This window comes from Ahaetulla prasina, chromosome 6 (genome assembly GCF_028640845.1).
Source record: "Ahaetulla prasina isolate Xishuangbanna chromosome 6, ASM2864084v1, whole genome shotgun sequence".
NCBI lineage: Eukaryota > Metazoa > Chordata > Lepidosauria > Squamata > Colubridae > Ahaetulla > Ahaetulla prasina.
The window spans coordinates 7286183-7313669 of record NC_080544.1 but is presented as its reverse complement, the minus strand read 5'-3'; the positions used below and the strand labels follow the sequence as shown (position 1 = coordinate 7313669).

Here is a 27487-nt window from a genome sequence, read left to right as displayed (position 1 = left end):
AAAGAAAACGTCCACTTAAAATTTCACTCAGAAGAACATATGGCTTTGTCTCCCTGTCTTCCCCACAGGGCTTTTTGGCATTATTTCTCTCTCTAGGGGGACATTTATAATTTCCCACGCCATGGGCGACAAAGACACCCGTAGATGCTACAGCAGGGAACTACACAGAGAGCAGGCAAAATCTCACGTCTGATTCCAATGGAGTTGCCAAGTTGGGATGACTTCAATACAAAGAGAAGACAACTTACAAGCAACTCTTGTAAAGCCAGTGCATTATGGGATACACTGTGTATGTGGGAATTCAAATTATGAAATATCCCAGGAGGGGGGGAAAGCATTACAGAGAATGAAAAGCAACTATCCAGTCTCTAAGAATCCCACTAAGTTCTTACACTTGCCCTCATTCCTGAATTATTATGGAGAGGCTTGTCTTTATCCAGTTTTGTTCCCCAGGGAGCCCCCTCCTCAGCCGAATGACTCAGGGCCATAATGCCCTCACGTTTCCCCATCAGGTACTGCATATGGCGACCACTCAATTTTTTTATTTTTTTTTAATTTGCATTTATATCCCGCCCTTCTCCGAAGACTCAGGGCGGCTTACACTGTGTTAAGCAATAGTCTTCATCCATTTGTATATTATATACACAGTCAACTTATTGCCCCCAACAATCTGGGTCCTCATTTTACCTACCTTATAAAGGATGGAAGGCTGAGTCAACCTTGGGCCTGGTGGGACTTGAACCTGCAGTAATTGCAAGCAGCTGTGTTAATAACAGACTGTCTTACCAGTCTGAGCCACCAGAGGCCCCTTTTCAAGGACAACCAGCAGAAGGGCCTTTCCCCTGCCTTAGGGAACGGGTGGCCCTCGGCAAGAGTGTTAGTGGGGAATAGCGAAAAACCCTGTGCCAATCAGACCACATAAGAGTTTTTTCATTCCTTCCTTCCTTGGAGACTGGATGCTGATGGCCACTCCGCTGCAGCCTCCTTCGGTCTGGCCAAGCTGCGGGACCCACAGACAGACACCAGAGCGCTTTGCACCTCCAACTGGCAAGGAATTCGGGATAATGTTTGGGAGTGCAGACAGAACTAAGCCAAAACAAAAGAGCAACACAGGCAGCATTCTGGCCAAGGGTAAGGACCAAAAATGAAGCAAGGAGAAAGAAATGGTTGGGAAAGATACCATGGACATCTGCACTGGGGGCGTTTCTTTGGCTGGGCTTACTATACTGGCTTTGTTGTTGGTCTGTGGCTAAGACAGAAAAACAGATGGTTTAGTTTTAGCTCTGCCCCCCTTGGGCAGTAATCATCACAACATGACATTGATTGCTAGAAATTAGTTCAGTCCCTTCCCCAATCAACCCTATGAGAGAAGAGAGCTGGAGGACGGTAACGAGCACGGCTTTATTTATCACCTCCCACAGGTAACGCCAGGAAGTTAGACAGGAAGGGGGGAAGGAGCAGGATATGGAAAATGACGGTTGGCCCAAAGTCTATGGAAGAAAATGAGTGCCACAGACAGACTTAAATCAACCAATGGGTGGAGGCATTAAGAAGAAAGGAACATATTTAGATGAAGCGCAGTCAGCTGGGCAGATCCAGATGTGCACTTTGTAAGAAGATGTCAGCAAGTGAGCCAAGGCACCTTCAGGTTCACCTGTAGGACTTAATACCCAAAAGGGAGGTTTAATTGCTCAGCTGAAAGTTACAGAACAAATTTGCATTGCGCCGGCCTGTAACCAGGCCTGAGAGCCTGTTGCATTCAGTAGAACTAAGTGGTTGTAGCCCCATCGAAGGCTGGATTACCCAGGAATCACAAACATCTCCTTACAATTCCTATCATAAATCCATGACAAAATAACACCCTCTAAGTAAAATGTAACAGGCCAAAAAGCATCTGGACTGGTGGTGGGTTTCTACCGGTTCACGCCAGTTCGGGCTAACCGGTAGTGTCAGTGGCGGGAAGCTCTGCCCATCTGCACGGACATCATCACGGACACTCTGCGCATGCACAGAAGCGCCCCGTGTGCGCACTCAGAGTCCCGAACCAGTAGCGAAGGTAAGTGAAAACCACTACTGATGTTGTGTCTGCGCCTCCCGAGCTGGGCCTCCTGCCAGAACGTGACTTGGAAAGTGAGGGGGAAGGGCCATCAGGACTTACCTCGGGACTACCGGCTTCCCTGGCTCAGCTCCAGGAGCCAGAGGCAGGCCAGGTGGAGGAGATAATGAGGCCTCTGTCCCCTAACTCTTCCCCCCTCCCAGGCCATGTCTCCAGACCCAGCTGATGGCAATCAGGCCTGGCTGGACCCTAGGTTTCGTAGGCAGGAGAGGCGGGAACAACAGAAGGGGTGGGACAGGCCTAGGAAGTGCTGAGTCATGGAGCCACACCCCACAGGATATAAAAGCAGTGAGAGCTGCTATGCCTCTTCGTAGAAGGCAAATCAACTGCTTAACTAAGAGCTGAAGTACTGTTTGTTGACTCATCGGCATCAAGGGAGATAACAGAGACACTTGGCAGACGCTTGCTAGTTTGCTGCCAGAGCTGATAGTGCTGGCTAATTAAGTCATCGCTCGGACAGAGGCGGGGGGGGACAGAACAACTGATCCGGACACAGCATCATGCCCTTTTGGGGGGGACGGGAGCTGTGACAGCATCAAGGTTCTCCCAGATCTTCTTCTTTGCAAGTATACATTTCAAGAGGTGCCAAGCCTAACTCCCCATATTAAAGCTTTTCATATACAGTGACATAAAAAACAATATTGTTATGGATTTCTCAAATATTTAAGAGCAGTGCTGTGAACAGTAAATAATGTAAAACAGAAAAATGATACAGTTAGTCCTCACTTAAACACCCCTAATTAGGACCAGAATTTTCAACCCCGAGGAAACGGTCATTAGGTGAAACGTCATGCGGCCACACTGCTTAATAATAGCAGTTTCACTAGTCCTCATTGAGGCTGTTAGTGATGCCTTGATGCCTTCTTCTCCTTCCCTGCACAAACTTATAGCTCCATCCTCTTGCCTCCTCCCCAGCTAGGCCCAGCAGGCTCCCTTCCCCAAAGGAGGCTCTCCCGCTTTGCTGTGTGTCAGGAAATGGTTATTCGCCTAACTAGTTGGCCGGGCAATATATAAACTAACTATGTATGTTTGTAGAAAGGCATGATATTGCTTTAAGGCTGTGCTGCAACATGCAGGCATCCTGATTGGTTGAGCTCTGTAGCCAATGTATAAAAGGACTACTAAATTATGGCTTGTGGGGAATCTACAGGGACGCTACAGCATTGTAAGCTGATGACATGCTGCAACTGTATATTTGAGCTTTATGATCGTTGCTTGATCATGGCTAGTTACTGATTCCTCAAGATACTGACTGTTGTGAATTGAACTGTGTTTTGCTGAACTGAAAGAAGACCTTGTTTCTTTTGCAAGTCTACATTGGTAAGAAGACTGGCTTTATATGTGTATGACCTGGAATTGTTTTTGGACCATGACTTTGCCTTTTCCCTAAAAGTAAAGGAATATCAAACCCCAGTTTGTCTGCAGGTGACTTATTGTATACAACCAGTCTCAGTCGTTTTCATGCATAGGGTACTCTGCTCAACAGTCCACAATCTTGGTTGTGAACCCAGATTACCCTTAACACTGTGCTTGCCTCTGCTTCCACTCCCCCTCCTATCTCTTCGTGCGCCCCCCTGCCCCATCTCGGCCCTTTTGGCTGCCCTGCACTCCACTACTAAGGGCCAGCAACAACCCCAGCCAGGGGTTGCTTCAGCAGCACCAGTGGAAGACGACAGTGAAGGTCAGCAGTGGGCATGGCAGAAGAGAAACGAGTGGGGGCAGTTGTACAATCAGGCGGGCTACCAAGCACCAGCATTTTGATCCTGAGAGCACTACGATGGCCACAGCCTCAAGGACTAGTCATAACTAACACTTGGTTCAACGCTGTCGTAATGGTCTCTGAACAAATGATTGTTAAGCAAAAACAACCTATAGATAATAAACACATTTGTTGCTTCAGTATTATGAAAGGAACACGGAGGGCAGAGGATCCACGGGATCTGACCTCTCAAACTGCTGCCGAAAAATCTGCAAGCATTCCAAATACCCGTCTCCCCTTGAAGAACCAAACCTAGAAGAGGCCTCTTTCCTAGAATCAGCTCCTTGGAATTGGTGCTTGGAAATGAGCTCTACCTGGATGTTAGTGCCAGCCCTCCCTCAAAGAAGTCGGGACACCACCCTTGGTCCATGCCTCCCTCCTTAATTAATCGGGGCTCCCAAGTGACTCCTGGTATCTTGGGCAGTGGTACTCGTTCAACTTTCCTAGCCAAGTTGCCTCTGCCCCCCAGACTGCATCAGTTCACCCCAAAAGGAGCCACCATTGAGGGAATCCCTTGAGAGAAGTTTTGAAGGGCTACTATGGAGAGCAAGGACACCTTGTTCTTTTTCTACACATACCGAGACTATCTGAGAGATTTTTTTAAAAAACTACTGCTAGTTTTATTGTAGTTTGGTGTTAAGACGAAGACCTGGAGATAGAAATGAGGAAAAGGAAATAGCTTGGGAACAGATTCTAAGAGCACAGCTGGATTGCAACCTATCAGTAGGTTGCAATCCAGCTGGTTTCCTTTCCTTTTGGGCTGAATTCTAACCAAGGAAGTAAAAGGGACAGTGAAGGAGGCCCCTCCAACTCCCGAGTCCTGTTCCCCAATACAGGAGGATTACTGGTAAAACATCACAGAATGAGATCAAAGTAAAGAATTCGCCCTTGTGTGGTGATTCCATAATATGGCAGGGAAATAATGAGGATAATTAGAAATAGTGATGATGGTGGATTGATCCTGATCTGCAGGAATGCCAGTTTGTTGACCAAATGCTCCATCCAACAATTTGCTGGTTCTGAACATGTTATACTCTTTCACATCTTCTGTATTTTTTTTTAAAAAAAATGGTTGCATGTTGTTACTTTCTCTTCATCTCAAAATCCAGTCCTACTACTATGGCCTATTATCGCAACTGCTGCTTCTCTAATGGATATACAATAAAAATGACAGGGCTTAGGAAGAATATAAAGTGCAACAGTGTGCGTGTGTGTGTGCTTGAATAAGTTCACAAATTTGTGATATTTTCAAATATTGATCTCTCTGCACACTTTTTACCATTATCACCAGTTTTGGAATGCATCACAACTTCTCAAAAAGTATGCTCTACCACCTGCGGGCAACCTGTTCTGAGTACGAGCTCCCAGAGAAAGACCAGGCACGGGGTGTCATCTTCCTTAGGCAGTAGTACTGCCCTTCTTCAAAAGGCCATTCTTTGACCCAGCCACCCTTTTAATAGCCATTAAAAACCATTGTTACGTTGATAATGTTTTTATAATTTGCTCTGATGGCAGCTTTAATATATTTAAACGACCTGTGCGTTTAATATATTTAATATATTTAAATGACCTCCCAACGACCTGTGCGCTCCCAAAGAGCGGGCCTCCTCAGGGTGCCGTCGACCAATGTAGGTTGGTGGCCCCCAGGGGGAGGGCCTTCTCTGTGGCGGCACCAGCCCTATGGAAGGAGTTACCTCCGGGGTTACGCCAACTCCCCGACCTCCGGGCCTTCAAGCGTGAACTAAAGACTTTATTATTTCACCGAGCGGGACTAGCCTAAGAATGTATTTTAGCGAAATTTTAATGGGTTTTTAATCGGTCTTCGACCGTTTTAGTGATTCGGCCACTAAATATTTGTTTTTAAATTGTTTTTAAATAGTGTTTATTTATCACATTTATATCATAGTATTATATGTATTTTAATATTGGCTGTACACCGCCCTGAGTCCTTTGGGAGATGGTGCGGTATAAAAATGTAATTATAAATAAATAAATAAATTTCAAATATTTGGAGGGGAGAGTTAGCACAATTGGACTTGACAAAACTATTTTTTTCCTGAAAGTTATATTAACATCTATTGATCATGCAACAATCTATTAACTAATGCAGTTGATTCACTGACACGGGTCACTTTTGCAGGCCTTAGATGTAACAAAGATTTGATTGGATATTGACTACAGAAAGCAACATTCAGCTTCTTGTGAAAATATCCCCTGGAACTCTGCTGAAATGGTAAACGATAATGTATGTTAGCAAACTTCATTACGTTAATAGTATTTTTAATAGTTTTGTTTCATAAACTCAAAGTTCTAGCTTTGTTTCACAGGACACACAAATTCAAATGTAATTATTAAAAGCAAATGCCAGATTTATTTTTCCCTCAACATTAACCCTGAATAGGGAGGAAATCCATACAAACTCATTTATCACCTTTAGAAGATGTGGCATCACAATCTGTCAGAATCCCTGGTACAGATATAAAAAGGAGATCCAATTTTTTTGCCTGCATTCAGGGAAACCTTCAAAATGTGGGAGGGTCTGAAGAGATCTAGGAGAGAATGAGCCCTGTGGCAGGTTCTCATCTGATATGAAGTGAGCCACATTGCATATACCTCCAAACTGGTCTGAAAGGGAGTCTTTCTCTACAGAATGAATGAAGGAACGAATGTGTCTATGAACACAGACATCCTAGATCCCTTTTTGCCCTATCCAAAATAAAATGCTGCAATCTAACCCAGCATCTCTTGTCCTTGGCTGGCTTGGTTTACAAGGCCCCCTCTTCCTTCCCGAATCTCATCCTCCGTTTCTTGACAGAGAGTGTTGGAAAATCAAATGTAAAAAGAAAGAAAAAAATCGAAGTAAGCTTGGGTGTTTAAAAAGCATGACTGCACGCAAAAGAGTGTTTAAGAAGTCTTTATTCTGCATTGATCCCCTCATATCTACAAAACAGTGAGTCCAGATGGGGAGATGCTAGAATGACAAGGAGCTTGAAAGAAAAGCTTACAAGGAATGATTGGAAATGTTGAGTACCTAATGGATATGTTTACCTGGGGAAACCTAACCAGCTTTGCACCATTTCAAGCTCATGAATGTGAGCTCTACTATGTCTAGAGCAGGGCTGGCAAATTCCTGGCCCAAGAGCCAGATGCATCATGCACTGGCCATGCCCACGCCCAATTTAGCAAAGGGGGGGGGGATCTTATAAAATGTGATAGAAGATACTTTTGTGGGATCCCTAGTGCTCTCTGAGATTGGCTGTTTCCTTACAGACATTTCATAATAAAACTAGGTAGCATGATGCAAGATACTGTGCACAATGCAACATACCTTTCGGTGGCTGTATTTTAAAGTGACCAGATTTCAGCGATGGCAAAGCGGGACACCATTGGCTGAGGGGTGGGGAGGGGAGGGGGGGCTGCACATGCGCGTTGAGTCTTGCCACCTGCCTGAAGGAGGAGGAGCGGCTGCTGCTTCTCTGCTCTTCCAGGCAGGCTCGGCTCTCCTCTCGGCTCTTCTCTTCCTCAAGTCAAGGGGCGTCTCTCCTCCCTCTCGCGCCCCCTTCTCCACCACTCCCCCTTCTCCGCCTCCTCCTCTTGCGTTGCTGCCTCCCATTTTCAGAATGGGAGTGGGGAAAAAAAATCGGGACTTTTTTGAATTGCCGCAGGACAAATTATTAAAAAGCGGGACTGTCCCGCCAAAAGCGGGACGTCTGGTCACTATACTGTATTTCTACCAAGATTGCACTGTCATTGTCAATAATTATGTGTGTCACCAATATTTATGTCTTTTGTTCTCAATTCCACTGTCATATTAGAAAGATCTGGTAGGAAAAGACATAAAATTCTGCCTTGTCAGGTATGTTTATCATGCATAGTTTTTAACAATATGACCAGATTTAGTTAGTGCCAATAAAAGGAACCAAAAATATGCTCCCCATATTCTCTGTCAGGCATTTAGCAAAACAAGCCATCAAGTATCCTTCCTTGACAAAAAGCAGGAAAAAAATGAAAGGGCATAAAAGTGCATTTATCACATTTTTCTTAGAACAACTCGCTGAACTCTGTGTTGTTTATCATTATTTTAGATAGTAAAACCTCATTATTCAGATTAAATTGCCGTGTTGGCACTTTGCAATAAATAAATGGGTTTTGGATTGCAATTTGGGCACTAATTCTCTAAACGGTTCGCCATCACTGTCACTGTAAGCCGCCCTGAGTCTTCGGAGAAGGGCGGGATATAAATGTAAACAAAAAAAACAAAAAAACAAAAAAAAAACACAGGTTGTTCAGTTAGAATCCCCTGCCAGATGTAGAAAATTATCTGCTTAAATTTTTAGTTTTGTTGCATGCAGCTTAATCACAGGCTTATGAGATGGGAGGCTATGTAAATTAGATAAACAAAAAAATAAAAATAAAAAGACTCCGTTCCTGAAAGACAAGTTGCTGGGAGGCCATCCACCTGTTTATTAGCTACAAGTTACAAATATGATTAGTAATCTTTTTTTTTTATAAAGGAGTAAAATCCTCTGATGTCCCAAAAGGAACCCACATTCAGTTCTGGAATTCTTTTATGAATAAATTACATATATAGAAAACAGTTGGGCCAAGGGGTAAGAGGTAAAGGTAAAGGTTCCCCTTGCACATACGTGCTAGTCGTTGCCGACTCTAGGAGGCGGTGCTCATCTCCGTTTCAAAGCCGAAGAGCCAGCGCTGTCCGAAGACGTTTCCGTGGTCATGTGGCCGAAGACGTCTCCGGTGGTCAACGCCAAAGGCGCACGGAACGCTGTTCCCTTCCCACCAAAGGTGGTCCCTATTTTTTCTACTTGCATTTTTACATGCTTTCGAAACTGCTAGGTTGGCAGAAGCTGGGACAAGTAACGGGAGCTCAGCCCGTTACACGGCAGCACTAGGGATTCGAACCGCTGAGCTGCCGACCTTTCGATCGACAAGCTCAACGTCCTAGGCCCTGAGCCACCGCGTCCCTAGGGGTAAGAAGGACATAGCAAATAATCTCTTTGCCAGCTATCAGATAGGGCCACCGTATCATAACTTTGATGCACATTTTGGAGCCACTGATTAGTCTTCTAGGTTTGGAGAACAACCTAGATATTCTACTGGTGATGTGGCTGTAGAACAAATGCTAATACCAAAGCTGCTGTATTCCCTTGGAAAGTGATCCCTAAGAGGTGAAGGATGAAAAATAAGATTTCAAGTTTTTTGCAAATAATCTTGATCAAAGGTAAAGTGTGCATGCTCAAAGAGCTCATTCATCCATAGAAATCTTGAAATAAAAGCAGCAACTAGCTTCTCCTTCTGCTGGTTGTATTTGTTTAGATGTTACAGGCTGCACTGGACTCTGGAAGGACTACTGTGGCTTGATTTTGTGGTCATATACCTTGAATACAGTCAATGCTTAGTTGCTGCATTACTCATGGCCACACCTAGGCATTACAAAAAGACTAAAGCCAGCAAGTGCAGTATGGTATTAAATAGTTCAGTTAAGATGGGACTCGCAACACAACACTTGGGAAGGGGATACAACCAAAATTCAAACTTTGGTAGCATTTCTGAAATGAATAATTTTACTTACGGCTCATAAAAATTGTTAGCCTGAAAATCGGCTACCAGACTCTTTCTTAATGAGACAGTTTGCATTCTTAATGGCCCAGGTCTCATTTTGAACTTTATGATACTAGTTCCTTTAAAGCAGGGGTCTCCAACCTTGGTCCCTTTAAGACTTGTGGACTTCAACTCCCAGAGTCCCTGGCTGAGGTACTCTGGGAGTTGAAGTCCACGAGTCTTAAAGGGACCAAGGTTGGAGACCCCTGCTTTAAAGTGATGTGTGTTTTCATTCTTGAATTCACCTTTAACCAGATTTTTTTTCTATTCCAAAGTTGAGAGTGAGAAAAATTATTAGCCTTCTTAGAGCAGGGCTCTCCAACCTTGGTCCCTTTAAGACTTGTGGACTTCAACTCCCAGAGTTCCTCAGCCAGCTTTGCTGGCTGAGGGACTCTGGGAGTTGAATTCCACAAGTCTTAAAGAGACCAAGGTTGGAGACCCCTGTTTTAGAGTAAAGACGCCCAGGGTTTCAGGGACTGAATATCATTCTCAAGGGCTGCATCTCTAAAGTAAAGACCAATTAGGAATTATAATAGTGTCCCCTGTCTTGCCTTTGTGCTAGGAGGGTGTTTACTTAAGTGCTAACCCAACATGTCATTAATGCTTCAACATCAGGTATTGCGTCAATACAGATATATCTGACATTTCTGATATATCAGAAAGGTGCGTAAAGAAAAAAAAAAAGGGAGATCCAAATAATCACACAAGATCACCAAAAAATCTTTAGCGATAAAGGCTACTTTGCTTTGCCATCACTAAGTAAACCTGAATGATAAATAACGATTTTCTCTTGAAATAGGCTTGCTTTTAAAATACCTGCTTTCTTGCAAGGATCCAAAATACTCAGCTAACACAAAGCAACAATGTTGATTTCATCCAAATTAAGCCTCAAAGAGGCTTCAGCATCACAAATGACATAGAATAAAGGCTTTGTCTCTTCACATCTGATTGTAATACGTGTCCAACACATCCCAGGGAAAACACACATTCACATGAAGAAAAAAAATGAATGAGAAGAATGATGAACTTTGATTAATGCCAACGAATGTTGTCATTAATGCCAACCTTATAATTTTGAAATTTGATGGGATAAAGTAGAAGAGAGATATGAGAATGGTTGAATTCCACAAGATGTTTGTTTAAAATTCTTGGAAGAGTAGTTGGATGGTAGCTGTGAACTTCCAATAGTGCTACACCCACGTACCAGAAAAGACTGTTCAAACTGGAGCAGGGCAATTTACCAATAAGGGTGTTTCAACTAGCACTGCCCATTACAGCATTTCTGCAACAAAACAGCCTTGACACTGAAGAGCAGGCAGAATAATAGCATGTGGGAGACTGTTTCTTACTCGGTACCCACTTTTTGCGGGAACGTGAGCTTTTTGAAGTGCAAGATGTCTCTCCATTCAACCAACCGCCTCCCCTTGCCCAGACATGCTATGTGAGGTGATGAGCACAAGCTGGACGTGCATGGCATGAGAATGGTGGTTAAACAGGGTTACAGGCAGTTTATGGGAGGAGCTCACCATCAAATGCACGCTGGAGCTTGACTTCCTTTTCTGGGCACACCATTGAAAGGAGGAAAGAGAAGGAAAGAAGAGATGAGAAGAGAAGCAAAGAAAATGTTGGCACTTATGCATCAGCAGAGCCCTGCTGCCAATCATGTTCCTTTAAGAAAGGAACCAAATGCCACAAATAGGAGCTCATGAAAGCCAGCAGTTATATAATAGTACTAGACACCCGGATCTAAAAAATTCCAAGCGTAGCAAAATGGCAGACGATGTAGCCAGTGTGGCACAGGAAAGACTGAAGCCACATTGTTTTTCAAATTGTGTCCAATTGTTGGGAGAGTTGTTTACCGACAAATTATTAAGATGATACAATGGCCATCAAAAAGTATTTTATTCAACATCTACCTATAAAAATGTTTTCATTGTATTGATTCATGAACACTAATATTTGACCTACAGAATTTTGAATCTTCTATTTTCAAGTGACTAGTTCCTGACACCTGGTAGACCAATCATGTATTGTCTCACTCAAATTATTGCAATGACTGAGAAGGTGTCTGCAGCGACAATTATGAGTTTTGTTTTGTAATTCCAAGATAAGCACCAACCTATACACAGATCTAGAAAGCACATGAGACCATGTGAAAAAGGTCCATTCAGCATTTTACATTTTACATTACACTACTCTTCAGTAATAAAATAGCTATTACTGATTTTAACTGATTTTATTAATTAGCTGAGGTGTGCAGGAAATACACCACTGTAGTAAAACTGTAGTAAAAAAATTGAACAGGTTTCTGATGTGCCTAGTTGACAACTTGTCATGCAGCAGGTGGAGGTGGGAGCTTGAGGGTCAATGATACTGGACTTAATCCTAACTGAGATGAAATGACTGAGGGTGTAGATGTTATAGGAACTTCGGAGGAAAATGAGTGTGTCATATTAGAATCCACTATAATGCAAGCACTGGCAACTGAATGAAGTCAGACTAATGTTTTAGACTTTAAGAGAGCTGACTTCAACAAACAAAGACAAAGATTAGGAAGGATTCCATGGATGGAAATCCTACAAGGAAAAACAGACCAGGATGCATGGGAAACTCTGGAAAAAAATACTAATGTCCCAAACAAAAACAATACCACAGAGAAAGAAAAACCAGAGACACCAAATGAGACCAGCATGATTGCACACAGAGCTCTCTGACAAATTGAGGGGCAAGAAGGATAAGGATAAAAAATGGAAACAGAAATGTAACTAAAACAGAATACCAGCAAATAGCCTGAATTTGCAGAAGTGCAGCCAGGAAGGCTAAGGCTCAGAACGAACTAAGATTTACAACACATGCTGAAAACAACAAAGTTTATTTCAATATGTAAGGAACAAGAAAAATTTAAGGAAATGATGTCTACTAATGAAAGAAGCTAGCAAGAAGGTGATGGGCAGGAGGGAGAAAGTGGACCTGCTTAATTCCTCTTTTGCATCTGTCTTTACCCAAAAAGAAAAAATAGCCCAACCTATCAAAAGCAGCATAATGAGACACAGAACAGGCACGCAAATCAAAATAGGTTAAAGAAAACAAACCATCTAGCCTCTTTGACAAATTCAAAACACCAAAATCAGATAGGTTACAACCCAGGGTACTGAAAGAGCTGGAAGATGTGATCTCAGGACCAAAAATCTTTCTCAGCTCCTGAAGCAAGGGCAAGGGGGAACTGAGTCCTTCAGGAGAAGGGCGGTATAAAAATTTAATAAATAATAATAATAATAATAACTGCAGGACTGGAAAAGAGCTATAGGATTCCAATCTTCAAGACAGAGGAAAAATGGATCCAGTTTACCTGTGAAAATCCTAGGAAAGATAATTAAGCTGCAAATTTGTAAGCTCCTAGAAATGAACAAAACAATCACTAGAAACCAGCATGAGTTTGTTAAAAACGGATCATACCAGACAAATCTTATGGCCTTCTTTGATAAAGCAACTAAACTAGTAGATCAGGGAAATGCGGTGGATATAATCTACTTAGATTTCAATAAGGCATTTGACAAAGTAGGCCACAGCCTCGGTAAGATAAAACAACGTGGGATAGATAGTACCATCATCAGTTGGATTCGCAACTGACTGACCAGCTGCAGTCAGTGTGTAGTTCTTCATGGAACTACATTTACATGGAGGGAAGAATGCAAAGGGGTTCCTCAAGGTTCTATCTTGGGCCCAGTGATGTTCACCATCTTCATAAGTGATCTAGATGAGGGGATAGAAAGGGAACTCATCAAAATTGCATCTTGACAGAATTAAGCATTAAGCAACAAGATGTGGGAGAAATGTAACATCCTGCACTTAAGGCCGGAAGAACCAAATGAACTGGTGTAGAATAGACAGCACCTGGCTCAACAATAGTAAATGTGAGAGGGATCTAGATGTCACCACTGAAGTATGAACCTGTGCCGCAGCTGATAAAAAAACCTCAATGCGGTCCTAGGTTGCATCAACAGAGAGATAGCATCAAGATCACAATAAATGATAGTACCACTCTACACTGCATTAGTGAGGCCACACTTGAAAAATTACATCTCATTCTGGTTGCCACAATACAAAAAAGACGCTGAGACCCAAAAAGAGTGCAGAGGAGAGCAACAGAGATGATAAGGAATCTAGAGGCTCAACCATATGACGAACAATTGAGAGAACTAGGTATGTCTAGCACAGGGGTGTCAAATTGGTGGCCCATGGGCCAGATGCGTCACGCATAGACCACGCCCACCCCAGCTCTGTGAAAAAACATTCCAATACATCACGTGATGGCAATGTGATGTGGCGAGTTTGATACCCGTGGTCTAGCCTAATGAAGAGAAGGATTAGGGGTGACATGATTTATTGATTTATTTTTATTGATTATATTTTTACGCCACTCATCTCCCTTATAAGGTGATAGCTGGTCTTCCGGTACATGAGGTGTTGTCACAAGGAGGAGGTGATTCACTAATTCTCCAAAGCACCTTAGGGCAGGACAAGAAGCAATGGGTAGAAGCTCGTCGGAGGAAGATCCAACCTGGAGCTAAGGAGAAACTTCCAGACAGTGAGAACAATTACAATGAAACAGTTTGCGTCTCAGAGTTGTGGGGGCTCCATTGCAGGAAATCTTCAAGAAAAGATTGAATGAGCATTTGTCTGGGCTTCGGCCTTGGGTAGAGAGTTAGATTAGAAGACCTCCAAGGTCCCTTCCAGCCCTATGATTCTATGACTCTATTCTCTGTAATACTTGTATAGAAAGTCAAATACTTATGAAAGATCATTGCAAACAGTGGCCCTACAGGACTGATCAGATGGCATATAATGCCCAACAAGGAGGCACTGGGTATGAACGAAAAGTACATGGAATAGAGATCTCATTTAATAAAGCTAGATTTTATGAGCTTCTCCGTTTCTCCTTTTGTTGCCCTGTGTGAGAAATCAGGGAGAAAAATAGGAGAAATACCAAGAGAAAAAAGACACATCATTCCTTACGAACTGTGTAGAGACAGAAATTATTCTACAATGATGCAATGATGAGGGGGATGATGTTTCCTAAATCTGTCCTGCGCCATACTTATTCAAGATCCAAGTTATGGTTTAGTCTATCCACCCAAATCATGCCACTTTTCTCTTCCTTTTTCAGAATCTACTAATTCTAATCTGCAACATCTTCCCAAATTTGCTTAGAAGGAATCCTGTTAGATACCCATTTGCAGCCCATTTCCATTTCTACCGCATAATCTGAGATAACTTCCTTTCCGTGCTGCTCCATATTAAGCCTTCTAGAGCAGCGGTTCTCAACCTGTGGGTCGCGACCCCGTTGGGGGTCGAATGACCATTTGCCAGGGGTCACCTAAGACCATCAGAAATATGGGAAGTATACTTGCGAGTCGAAGAATCGCGCTCCAATGATTGACTCCACAAGCCAGCTGCAGGCTCTTCAAATCGCTAGCCGAATTCGGCTTCAGGTGCGATGAATTAAAAAAGAGAGAAATCTTTGCTCTGATGTCTCCCTCTCAAGCCAGCTGCAATCACTCCCAATCGCTAGCCTAATCTGGCTTCAAGCGCGATAAACTTAATAGGGGAGGAGTCTCCGCTTTAATGCCTCTGTCCTCAAGGCAATCGCAAGCAGTTCAGATCGCTAGGCAATACGGCTTCAGGCGTGATAAATTCAAAAAAACAGTTTGCCGCTTTTTTCCCCTTTCTGCGGTTGGGGTCGCCACATCGTGGAGAATTGTATTAAAGGGTTCACAGCACTATAAAGGTTGAGAGCCACTGTTCTAGAGCAAAGCAGCAGAAACATACTCACCCAAAGACCCCTAGAGGCAAAATCTGGGCAGTGGTAATTCTTATTTGAACAATGTTCTCCCGTTACGTTATCATCTTTTAAGAGCTACTGTACATGAAGGCATTTTAAATCTCCCACATACATTAACAATTGTACTTCTAGATAACTGTAACTTCTTTTTGCTGTCACTTCGCCTTTGGTAACATAATATCTTCAGTGTTTTTATTCTATGTTGTTTATATGCATAATATTTTGGAGCTTCCAAGCAGCTTTTTCATTTTTGCAAAGATTTGTAAGCACATTTAGAGTTGCTTTGAGTACAAGATAAATGTGCTTTTTTCATTACTGGAAGGCATGCAGTATGGCTCTTACGTGCCAAAAGCTTAGACACCCTGGGGAATACAAAGTTATTTTACTGGAATTTCAATCTGAAGCTTATCAGAAAGTATTACAAATACAATGCATAAACTTTAAGTGCTTTTGGGTAAACAAAGCAAGACTCCTGTTAACATCCAGGCACTTAAGTTTGTCCTATTTCACTTGCAGTATTTTCTCCTGAGAATGTACTACAATTGAATTAGATTTTTTCCCCAAGAGCTCTGAGCAGCACAAACCATTGCCTACATTAAGCGTCACACTCCGTGAACTAAATTTCAAGAAGAAAGGATGAGAAATATGTATTTGCTGCAAAAGAAAGAATAAAAGGATTTTTTTCTGACCTGAATTGGAATTTGGCTAAAGTACTTTTTTTTTTTTTTTAACTTTTATCCTGTAGCAAATAGAGCCTATCCTGGGGGAAAGCTGGAAGGTATATTTTATGTAAGCTTGGAAAATCTGAAAGATACAAGGAGTAATAAGTCCCTATTTTTTATTCTCCCTTTTTATCAGAGGTACAGTAGGTGCATTCCCTTTGGATGCCACTGAAACCTCATATAAGTGCTCCTGTACTAAATTACTGCTGGGGAAGATGTACCTCAATCTCCTAGAAAATAAACTATGCAGCCGCGCAGCCGCGCAGGTGGTAGAGAGAGAAACTCGAGGCTCCCATATAACACCTATCCTGCGCAGGCTGCACTGGCTTCCGGTGGTCTTCCAGGTGCAATTCAAGGTGTTAGTTACCACCTTTAAAGCGCTCCATGGCATAGGACCGGGTTATTTACGGAACCGCCTGCTGCTACCGGTGGCCTCCCATCGACCAGTGTGCTCCCATAGGGAGGGTCTCCTCAGGGTGCCGTCAGCCAGACAATGCCAACTGGCGACCCCCAGGGGGAGGGCCTTCTCTGTGGGGGCCCCAGCCCTCTGGAATGAGCTACCTCCAGGGATACGCCAACTCCCTGACCTCCGGACCTTTCGACGCGAGCTGAAGACTCTTTTATTCCACCGCGCAGGACTGGCCTAATAGTTTTTAATGGGGGTTTTATTAGTTTTTAGAATTTTCAGCCAATTTTAAATCAGTCTTTTAAATTTGTTTTTTAATTTTTGTATCTGTTGTTTTATCAGGCTGTAAACCGCCCTGAGTCCTTTGGGAGAAAGGCAGTATAGAAATTGAAATAATAAATAAATAAATAGTTATTGCTTGGTTTTTATTCTGTTTTAATGGTCAGCTGCAGTCATGTACGTTTATTTAATAAAGAAAACTATGTTAATAAAAATAATACAATCAAATAATACCTTTTGTAATAAAATGGACATTAATAATACATAATTTGGGGTGTTGGGAATTTTGTAGTGATCAATTCCCAGAGGCCTTCAGTAACATTTTGCAAGCCACGAGAAGGAGAGCTGCAATTGCCTCAGGGGGCAGCTTATTCCAAAGGAAATTAGTTCTCCCTACTCCAGGGAACTCCCTTTTCCATTAAATCTCACAATAGCGATGGAGCTGCTGGTCCAGGTCAAATGGGCAAAGATACTGGGGAAACACAGTGTCTTAGACAAGCCCAAGTCACAAAGGGCATTTAAGAAATGACTAATTATAAAATCTGGACTTAAACTACAAAAGCTTACAGATAAAGAGCAGTTATTCCACTTATCTTCATCTGGCTTAAATGATTCTATGCAGTCACAGTTCTCTGTCAGCAAGTAGCAATGAATAAAGAAATCTGGCAATTTGCGATAAAAAGGTATACAAATCTTGCAGGGGGTTTATTTGTATTTTACTGTAAGATTACAGGCAAACTAACAGACTCCACTGAAATGACTGGGGTTCAGGACAATATGGAAGACAAACATTTAGAGCTGGAATTCAACCACCACATAATGTCTGTATCATCATTAGCCAGGAGTTCTAGGAGAGCCCATCCCTTTGATTAATTTTGGGACTAAATATGTTTTGAGGTTTGAAACTGGTCAGAGCAAGTAACAACATTCCCTTTAGCTTGAACATATTAAGAAGAGCTTAGCTCAGAAATATCAGAGTAACTGAGTAATATGGAAGAAAACAACAAGCAATAGTAGAATACTTCAGCCTGTATTTCTTATTAGATCATGAGGATCTAGGGAGGGCAAAATCCTTGAAAGTGTAGGACCATTGAGATGGACAAGAACCATTGGAGCCCATCCACTGCGCATCATTGTTGCCTAAATATTCTGACAAGGCGCCTGAGGCCCATTTTCTTTCTTTTTAAAAAATGAAGACTTCTGGGAAAGCAAAGCAGAAAAAGAAAAACCCGCTTCTGTTTCGCTTACATAAATGGGCTGTGAACTGGACCAGGAGGAACATTTTGAGTTCTCCACGTGGAGAAGAAAAGGCTACACTCACTTTGTCCCGAAGGTGCTTTTCAAAAGGTAAACAAAAAGTGAAACGTTTACAAATGTAAATGTACAAACAGTGCAGAGAAGAGCAACAAAGATGATTAGGGGACTGGAGGCTAAAACATATGAAGAACGGTTGCAGGAACTTGGTATGTCTAGTTTAATGAAAAGAAGGACTAGGAGAGACATGATAGCAGTCTTCCAATATCTCAGGGGTTGCCACAAAGAAGAGGGAGTCAAGCTCTTCTCCAAAGCACCTGAGGGTAGAACAAGAAGCAATGGGTGGAAACTAATCAAGGAGAGAAGCAACTTAAAACTAAGGAGAAATTTTCTGACAGTTAGAACAATTAATAAGTGGAACGACTTGCCTGCAGAAGTTGTGAATGCTCCAATACTGGACATTTTTAAGAAAATGTTGGATAGCCATTTGTCTGAAATGGTGTAAAGTTTCCTGCCTGGGCAGGGGGTTGGACTAGAAGACCTCCAAGGTCCCTTCCAACTCTGTTATTATGTTATGTTTTGAAAAGCACCTTTGGAAGCACACTCATGACCTGGATGATTGAGAATCTCTACCGAGTATAAATTCTCTCTTACTTATTTTTTCCACTGACCTACAGCTCACCCCTTCTTTAAGCGTATTCTCTCTGATCCAGTTCTGAAAGACATCCAAAGAGAATCAGACAAACAATGAAATGGAAACAAACCCCCACAACTTCTTAAGCGAGGGCAGTCAAAAGGGAAATGTTTAGAGCAGGGGTCTCCAACCTTGGTCCCTTTAAGACTTGTGGACTTCAACTCCCAGAACTCTGGGAGTTGAAGTCCACAAGTCTTAAAGGGACCAAGGTTGGAGACCCCTGGTTTAGAGTAATCTATCTTGTTAATTTAGGAGTTTGGAGAAGAGTAGAGAGATTCTTCCTCTCCCCTTGCTTCAAAATTATTCCATGTAGAATATCAGGCGCATCATTTTTTTTTGCTGAAACAATTAACAAAGAACCATAGTGTGGTTCATATTTAATGCCTAAAGAAATCTTTATGATGAGTGGGAAATTGGAAAAACAACAATAAAGCAGTAAGTAGCAGTGCTAATACCCATTCTCTAATGTTCTACTGTACACATGAGAGAGGAAGACGACGGCCCCTTTTAACTTGAGCCATGTTTAATGTTAATGGAGTCCTTGTATTCCGTACGGAGACCTCCTTCATGCAATACTGAAGCCTGGTCATCTGATTATTATTATTAAATACATATTAAATATATTGCTTAGTTGTATTAGTTTACACTATGTATATATGGGGGGTGGGGACAGGAAAATTAGAGGACCACCGACATGGGAGCTCAGCTTGCATGGTTTAATTCTCTCTGTGCATTCCAGTGAATATGTGGAATGGAAAGCAGGCAAATGTTTTAGTGGTCTTTAACAGAACATAGCAAAATAAATAATGCAGCAATGGATTTTAATGGGGAACTGCTGGTTTCTATTACTACGACTAAAAAATATATGCTGTACAGCTAAACAAAATAGTTCACAGAAGATGTAATATTCACAGAACAGTGGATAAGATGCAAGAATCAGGACCATATGCTTGCGGACCATTCGTTTCCCCAAAGATAAAAGAAGAACAATATTATCAAAGAATATAATTTGATTTGAAAGCAGTTTTCAGGGATATGAAATTCATATATAAAATAAGAAACTAATTATTCCAATAAATATAGGTAATACGGTAAACATAGTTTTCTAAAAGATAGACAAATACCCATTGGAAAAAGAAACAGAAATAATAATCAAGAGTGAGATCTTTGGTAAAACCGCTCTGAAATCCATTAATGTACATTGCTTTATTAATCCAATGTGATAGATCTCTTGCTCTCATTTTATTTCCATGCAAAAGTGCAGGGCATCTGTGGCATATAAATAGCTATATATTTATTTAAAGAGGTAATAAGCACTTCCAGATGCTTAAACTATACCCTGCAAATTCACTGAAATGTTTTTGATAACACAATATGGAATTGTGGGTCTAAGAATTTTCCAGAGATAGTCCTTTGCTCCATAACTCAATATTACAGTAGTTGTTGCACTTGAGAAAACAGTTGGAAGAAAATCCTATATTAAGCCTTGAGCCTTAATGGCTTGGTCAACCATCGATTTCATTGCCGCACTCACATGGTCAAATTGCAGAGAGGATCTTAGCAGGAGCTGTGCATTGCATTATCTGGCATCTGAATCACTTAAACTGACCAAGGATGCAGATTTCTATGAAAGGGCCTGGAAAAGAAAGGGAGGCTCCCAATTTCAAAACCTACCTTTACTCCATCTGACTTTTTGTTCAGTAAGCTCTTGGCAGCTGCAAATAGAATTGAGAAAAGGAAGTGAACCACATTTTAACATTATTTCTCTTTCCCTTAAAGCAAATCAATATCAAAAACCAAGCTAGATTCATTTTAGGCTCTTACTTGCTCAAAACAATAAAATCTGCATGAACAATAGCTTTACCCAAACCTTATACCACAATCATATTTTTTTTCAAAGGATCTGGACAAAAGACAAATCTTCAGAGCTCTTGAGATGTTCATATCTTTGCTTTGATTATTTACTTCCTCTGTTCCTTTCAATAGCCAAAGCTCTTAGCAAAGAAGCAATAAAAACCAACTCTTAAATTGACATGCAGAAGAATTATCCCTTGAATCAGGGTTTCACACGACAAATTTTATTCTAGAAAGTCACAAAAAAGCTTTTTTTTTACATTTTAAGGCCAAGCTGTCATTGTTACGTGCAGTGATTATTAAGGTATTTTGATTTCCTCCTGCACATAGACATGACAATAGGCAAATAAGATAGTCTTGTAAGAAATATATCATGAGAAGTGGCTCATTCCTTACCTACAAAATGTAGACTAGAAAAAGTAAAAATTAAATCTGGGTACTTTAGTACAATGAAAAATCCAACCGTCCACTAAAATCCAATATAGGATAACATTAGGGAAAACATGATTGCTGCTAATCTGCGTAGAGGTCAGATTGGGAGTTGTCAAGAAGGAGAATTCAAAAGAAACCACTTATCAGATGAAGTTTATACGTTTCATTTGGAGAAGAGCAAGTTACTTTGTTTTTCACATAACTAGCTTGCAAAGGCAAAGACAGAATACACATAAAACCAGAACGTGAATGCATAACAGAGGGACACCCAAAGAGTTTGACAGCAACAAGACCTATCCATGCCAATTACAATGTTCAAACATATCTTTCAAAACAAATTTTGTGTAACAGCTCTTTGATTTATCAACTCTCTCAACACAGAAACATTTGCACACACAGAAACTAGATCTTGTAGTTTATACCCGGGGTCTGCAACCTTGGTCCCTTTAAGACTTGTGGACTTCAACTCCCAGAGTTCCTCGTTGAAGTCCACAAGTCTTAAAGGGACCAAGGCTGGAGACCCCTGGTATAAACTACAAGATCTATACTACAGAAATAGCATACTGTGGTTGGAAGAGGATTTTTAGGGTCTGGATAGTATAAATTAGGTTAACAGTTAATGCCCTTTGAAAACTGTTCACATCCACCCAATGATGTATCAATTTAATCAGGAACAGCATATTTTGAATAATGATATCTACATTACCTTTACAAAAATTATAAGACTTTGTCTTCTAAAGCAGGGGTCACCAACCTTGGTCCCTTTAAGACTTGTGGACTTTGCTGGCTGAGGGACTCTGCGAGTTGAAGTCCACAAGTCTTAAAGGGACCAAGGTTGGAGACCCCTGTTCTAAAGAACATGCTGTACGTTTTTTAAAATAAAACCACTAATCCAGGTGCTTAAAAGACCAAGAGTTTTTGGTACTCTAATTCCCAGGGAAGATGTTCCAAGTTTGGGGTTGTGAGTTCTATCCCAACACCTTTTTTAGAACATAAAGGCAGCATAAGAGCCTAATGACATCCAAGGGTCTTTGTGGCTCTAGAATATTACTCTATACATTATTTGGTCTTCATCATACAGTGAAGAATAAATCTTAAATGCTGGGCCAACGCAGCATATGTTTGGCCTTAAACAAGCTAGCAGCCGATTGAGGCAAAATAAAAAGGTACATTAAAAAAAATTAAGTACCACATGTATTTAATACAAAGTACAAGTTTTACATTTATTTTGTAGCCTTACAAATGTTTAAAACTCAAGACCAGACAGATTATGATACTAATGAGAAAAATATGTACAGAATACATTAGCTGGATTTGGTGTCCCATTCACTAAATATGGAATCTAAGGCCTCAATCTGAAATGTTGTTAGATATTTCTGTCCTGTGAGCCATTTAAAAGCAAGCAACATTAAAATTAAATTGTATTCATTTATACACTATCCATTTCCAAAGGCCCTGGACAGTTAATTACCAAGATCAATTTAAAATAAAAGGCAACTCCTTCAAAAATAATAAGCAAATCCACTCATAATATGAACAAAATTGTTCTATACAATTTTGTATACTATACAAACTCATGTGCCTGCCAGAATCATATAAGTGCAAGAATTCAAAGGGGAGAAATGAATATTTTACATAACTGTTGCACAAAAATATTTCACAAGTGAAGAAGGCATGCTGGTTCGTGTATGTTTCCATACCATGGGATAAAATTCAGGGTAGCACATAAGAGCTCTGAGAAATTAAGGCAAGATGTAATAAAAAGGCGCTGTTGCATTCATCCAGCAGGAAACCAATTTATGTTTAAGCTTGTGTAATTAAACCCTCATCCATTCCAGGTCTGGAATTCCTGAGCCTCTGTGGCTCAGGCTGCTAATGCAGTCTGTTATTAACAGCAGCAGCCTGCAATTACTGCAGGTTCTAGTCCCACCAGGCCCAAGGTTGACTCAGCCTTCCATCCTTTATAAGGTAGGTAAAATGAGGACCCAGATTGTTGGGGGCAATAAGCTGACTTTGTATATAAATATACAAATAGAATGAAGACTATTGCTAACATAGTGTAAGCCGCCCTGAGTCTTCGGAGAAGGGCGGGATATAAATGTAAATAAATAAATAAATAAATAAATAAAGTACTGTAGTTTTATTTGCAGCATAAGGAAAATATCAAAGTTATCTACAGGAGGCGGGTTCCGGCAAATTCAGTGACATTTTTGGCAGAAAAAGAGAAGTCCTTTGTCTACCTATTCCAGTTCTAATATGGTTATCATATAGAAATGAACACTACCTCATGCAGTTAATCATACTAAAAAAAGAAAATATGAGAAAGGATGAAAATGAATCCCTCTCTGAAGCTTTCAGACTTTGCCTCAGTTTTACCTCCATTAGACATGATGTCATTGTGTAATTGAGACAAGAAGAGTGGCCGCTGAAAACCAATCCCACCTGGATATAGACTAGCTTACAAATACCTCACAATAGCAAGAACATTGAGAAATGCGATGTTCTTTGTTGCAGTTGATGTAATTGCAATTGTGGGAGAATAGGCCTTCTGAATAGTGACATAAAATCCAAAGCTGGTTTCATAGAAGCCCAATGTTGGCCCTTTTCTGCCAAAGGAATCAAGGTCAAGGTGTATTTAATCCTGTCAGGCAATTTCCCTCTGGCCCTGACAAAAATTAAGCTATTATCATGGCTCTAGAGCAGGTCTGTCAAACTCCTGGGACATGGGCCAGATGCGTCATGCGCTGGCCACGCCCACGCCCAGTTTAACAAAGGGGAAAAAGTCCCAATACGTCATGTGACGCCACGAGTTTGATACCCCTGGTCTAGATCCTTTGATTCTACTCCAGGATTATCATTATTTTTCCTAAAATATTAATCAATTAAGATCAATTAAGCTACAAGCATTTGGTGGGAGGTCAGGAACAGATGATGTGGTCAAATCTATGTTAAGGTAAGTGGAAATCTAACATAGATATTATGGGAATAGGAAGTCTGCATTTATAATATAGAGTGTAGATATTGAAAGGAGAATTAGTGGAAGTTATCCATTCAGCTCTTGTCAGTGTAAAGAGCTGATATAGTAGAAGGAAAGCCCCAAGGAGCTTGCTAATGAGAGCACAGGAGGTCTTGAAATTCATCCACATTCTGGTCTCATAAATGGTCTGCAGTTCTTTGCCTCCATACCCAGAAGCTGCATAATTTAATTCCTCCTCAACCTTTGCATACTCAGCAGACTGGGAAAGGCTGATATATATTAATCTACAAAACAGTCCCCCACCAAAAAAAGAACAGAGATACATTTTGCATGAAGCTTGGACTTTTAGATATCACGCTGTTATCCAAAAGATAAAACTTGGATCCCTACAATTACAAGAAGAGGGCCGTGAAAATATTTACAGATCCCTCACATTCTGGACATAAACTGTTTCAATTCCTACCATCAAAACGACGCTATAGAGCTTTGAACACCAGAACAACTAGACACAAGAACAGTTTTTTCCCAAAGGTCATCACTCTGCTAAACAAATAATTCCCTCAACAATATCAAACTATTTACTAAATCTACACTACTATTAATCTCATTGTTTCCATCACCAATCTCTTTCCACTTATGACTGTATGACTGTAACTTTTTGTTGCTATCATTAAGGGTTAAATTGCAACCTATGACCATCATTTGTTTTGTAAATGTTGTACCTTTGATGAAGGTATTTTTTTTTCTTTTCTTTTATGTACACTGAGAGTATATGCACCAAGACAACTTCCTTGTGTGTCCAATCACACTTGGCCAATAAAAAAATTCTATTCTATTCTATTCTACAATTAAGCACCCCACAAGAACACAAAACTTCCTGGGAATACTTGGAAGACAAAACGCACAAAGAATGCTATACTCAGTACAAGATAACAACAGATGAGTTGCAAAGAGGTTTTCCCGAGAACGTAGCATTCTGTAGCCACACTCTACAGATTCTCAATATGGGGACATACCACCATCCAATTTTAACTTACTTCTTACCTGTAAACATGTGTGTTTGAGAAGCCTTTGGAAACTAAGTATCAAAAAGCATACACACGATATTTATTGTGCAATTATGTCCTGCCTTTGATATAGGACAACCATTTTTGAACCGAGTTGTATACAGTTTTTGAATAGCAAAGATCACACAAAAGAAAGCTTACAGAAATTATGTGTGGCCTAGGGGAATACCTGGATTTTAGATCTAGAGATGGTACACATGGGGGCTTCCCCAGGTTTTAACAGCATACTTATGCAGTAGGCTATCGCAAAACCCATAGCAAATTGAAAACATGTGACCATGGAATGCTGTAATGGGTCATAAAGCTGATATGCAGTCATCTGACTGCCGTGGGGAGATTATAAGAGAGTCACTGGTGCTTTCTGTGTCCGTCATAACTTCAAATGGTTGTAAAACGACCTATTGTGAAGGCTATCTATATATATAAAAAAGTCAGTGGCCATCATGAATTTGGAAGCACTCTAATTTTTAATTTTCTAATTTTACCTTTGAAGGACAGATTCTGATTATATAGTAGACTTACAACTACTCCTGCCTTCCTTCTAAAGACAAAAAAAATGTTCCATTCTGCAATTGAAGTCCTTTCCTAAAATTACATATCTACATTAACTAGGAATAATTTCTCTCTTCCCAATGGTATGTATTACTGAAATGCTTTTACACACATTTCTTCCTATTATTAGTCTAAACTATTTAAATAATTGATTACAAATATGTGTGTGGATACCTCCAGAATTGTAGATTCTAAAAACCAGTTCTGGAGAAAGTTGTTTGAAGCAGGTGGAATCATCCCTTCATTAGCATTTAAATATTTCATAAGTAGTCCTTTGAGGGCCTTTAAACCTCGCCATAATTCCTGTTTAATTTATGAGAAATTACCAATTAGTCCAGTGTCTTTACATCAAAGGCAGGCAACCCCGATTCTGCCACTTTTCAAGGAAAATCCCTTGCAAGAAAAGCTAGTAGCCTGGAAAATAAGTGTCCCTGTTTCCTCCACTGAGTATTATATATGTGCTCTCCTCATGTATCTAATCACAGGTTTCAAATACGGCACAAAAGTGAAGACATGTTTACTTCTTTGGCTTCAAGCAATTTTCTCCCAGTCTCGTTTTGATAGCAAAAGTTAATTAGGCTGGAAAAGAAAGTGCTCAGTGTGGAGAAAAAGGAAGTTTCTTCTCACACCGATCTATATATTCCATTCCATTTAAAAAATTCCATTTCTCATAAAAAAAAAAAGAGTTTGCCTCTAGCCACATATAAATTGTAGATGCCTGTTCACACATCTATCATTTTAATGCAGTGGATAGTGATTGCATTTTGAACTAATGTGGTTTTTAAAGAACGATCTATAATTGGTGTATATCTGATACGATAAAGCTCTTTCTCCAACTAGTTTCATTTTGAAGATAGCAACACTAATTTTCAGAACCTATTTAATTGCTTTTGATGAGCACGAAGGTTGGTTTTGTTCCTGCAGATTCTGGACATGCATTATTTACTAACCAAACCCTACTCCTACAGTCTGCGACAGGGAAATTACATCCAAAATCTGCAATATATATTCAAATATATTGCCTGAATTCATATATATTGCATGAAATGCCACACATGTAGGTGCACCCGGGTAGAAGCATACAGATTAAATTAATAAGTAGGAAGAAGATAAACTGAGATGAGAGGGCCCTTATTCCGTCTTCTACCTTGATGAAGGTATCTTTTCTTTTATGTGCACTGAGAGCTTATGCACCAAGACAAATTCCTTGTGTGTCCAATCACACTTGGCCAATAAATCCTATTCTATTCTATTCTATTCTATTCTATTCTATTCTATTCTATTCTATTCTATTCTATTCTATTCCTTTTATGTACACTGAGAGCATATGCACCAAGACAAATTCCTTGTGTGTCCAATCACACTTGGCCAATAAAGAATTTTGTTCTATTCTATTCTATTCTATTCTATTCTATTCTATTCTATTCTATTCTATTCTATTCTATTTCTTTTATGTACACTGAGAGCATATGCACCAAGACAAATTCCTTGTGTGTCCAATCACACTTGGCCAATAAAGAATTCTATTCTATTCTGTAATATATTCTCTATTCTATTCTATTCTATTCTATTCTATAATATATTCTCTATTCTACTCTATTCTATTCTATTCTATTCTAATTTCTTTTATGGACACTGAGAGCATATGCACCAAGACAAATTCCTTGTGTGTCCAATCACACTTGGCCAATAAAGAATTCTATTCTATTCTATTCTATTCTATTCTATTCTATTCTATTCTATTCTATTCTATTCTATTCTATTCTATTCTGTAATATATTCTCTATTCTATTCTATTCTATTCTATTCTATTCTATTCTATTCTGTAATATATTCTCCTATTCTATTCTATTCTATTCTATTCTATTCTATTCTATTCTATTCTATTCTATTCTATTCTATTCTATTCTATTC

General features: G+C 40.4%; 1 protein-coding gene across 17 annotated transcripts in view; it reads right to left on the bottom strand.

Moving 5' to 3' along the window:
* The window catches only part of CAMK2G (calcium/calmodulin dependent protein kinase II gamma), a 226731-nt gene that overhangs the window by 21132 nt on the left and 178112 nt on the right, over positions 1–27487 (bottom strand). For 5 of the 17 annotated variants that reach the window (XM_058188363.1, XM_058188362.1, XM_058188365.1 and 2 more), the window contains 3 exons: positions 20366–20406; positions 11021–11053; positions 1181–1249 (listed from right to left, as the gene is read on the bottom strand). In XM_058188363.1, coding sequence (XP_058044346.1) covers positions 1181–1249; positions 11021–11053; positions 20366–20406 — 143 coding nt within the window. The remainder of the gene's footprint in view (positions 1–1180; positions 1250–11020; positions 11054–20365; positions 20407–27487) is intronic. The other 12 variants (XM_058188366.1, XM_058188374.1, XM_058188370.1 and 9 more) reach the window with 3 other exon arrangements.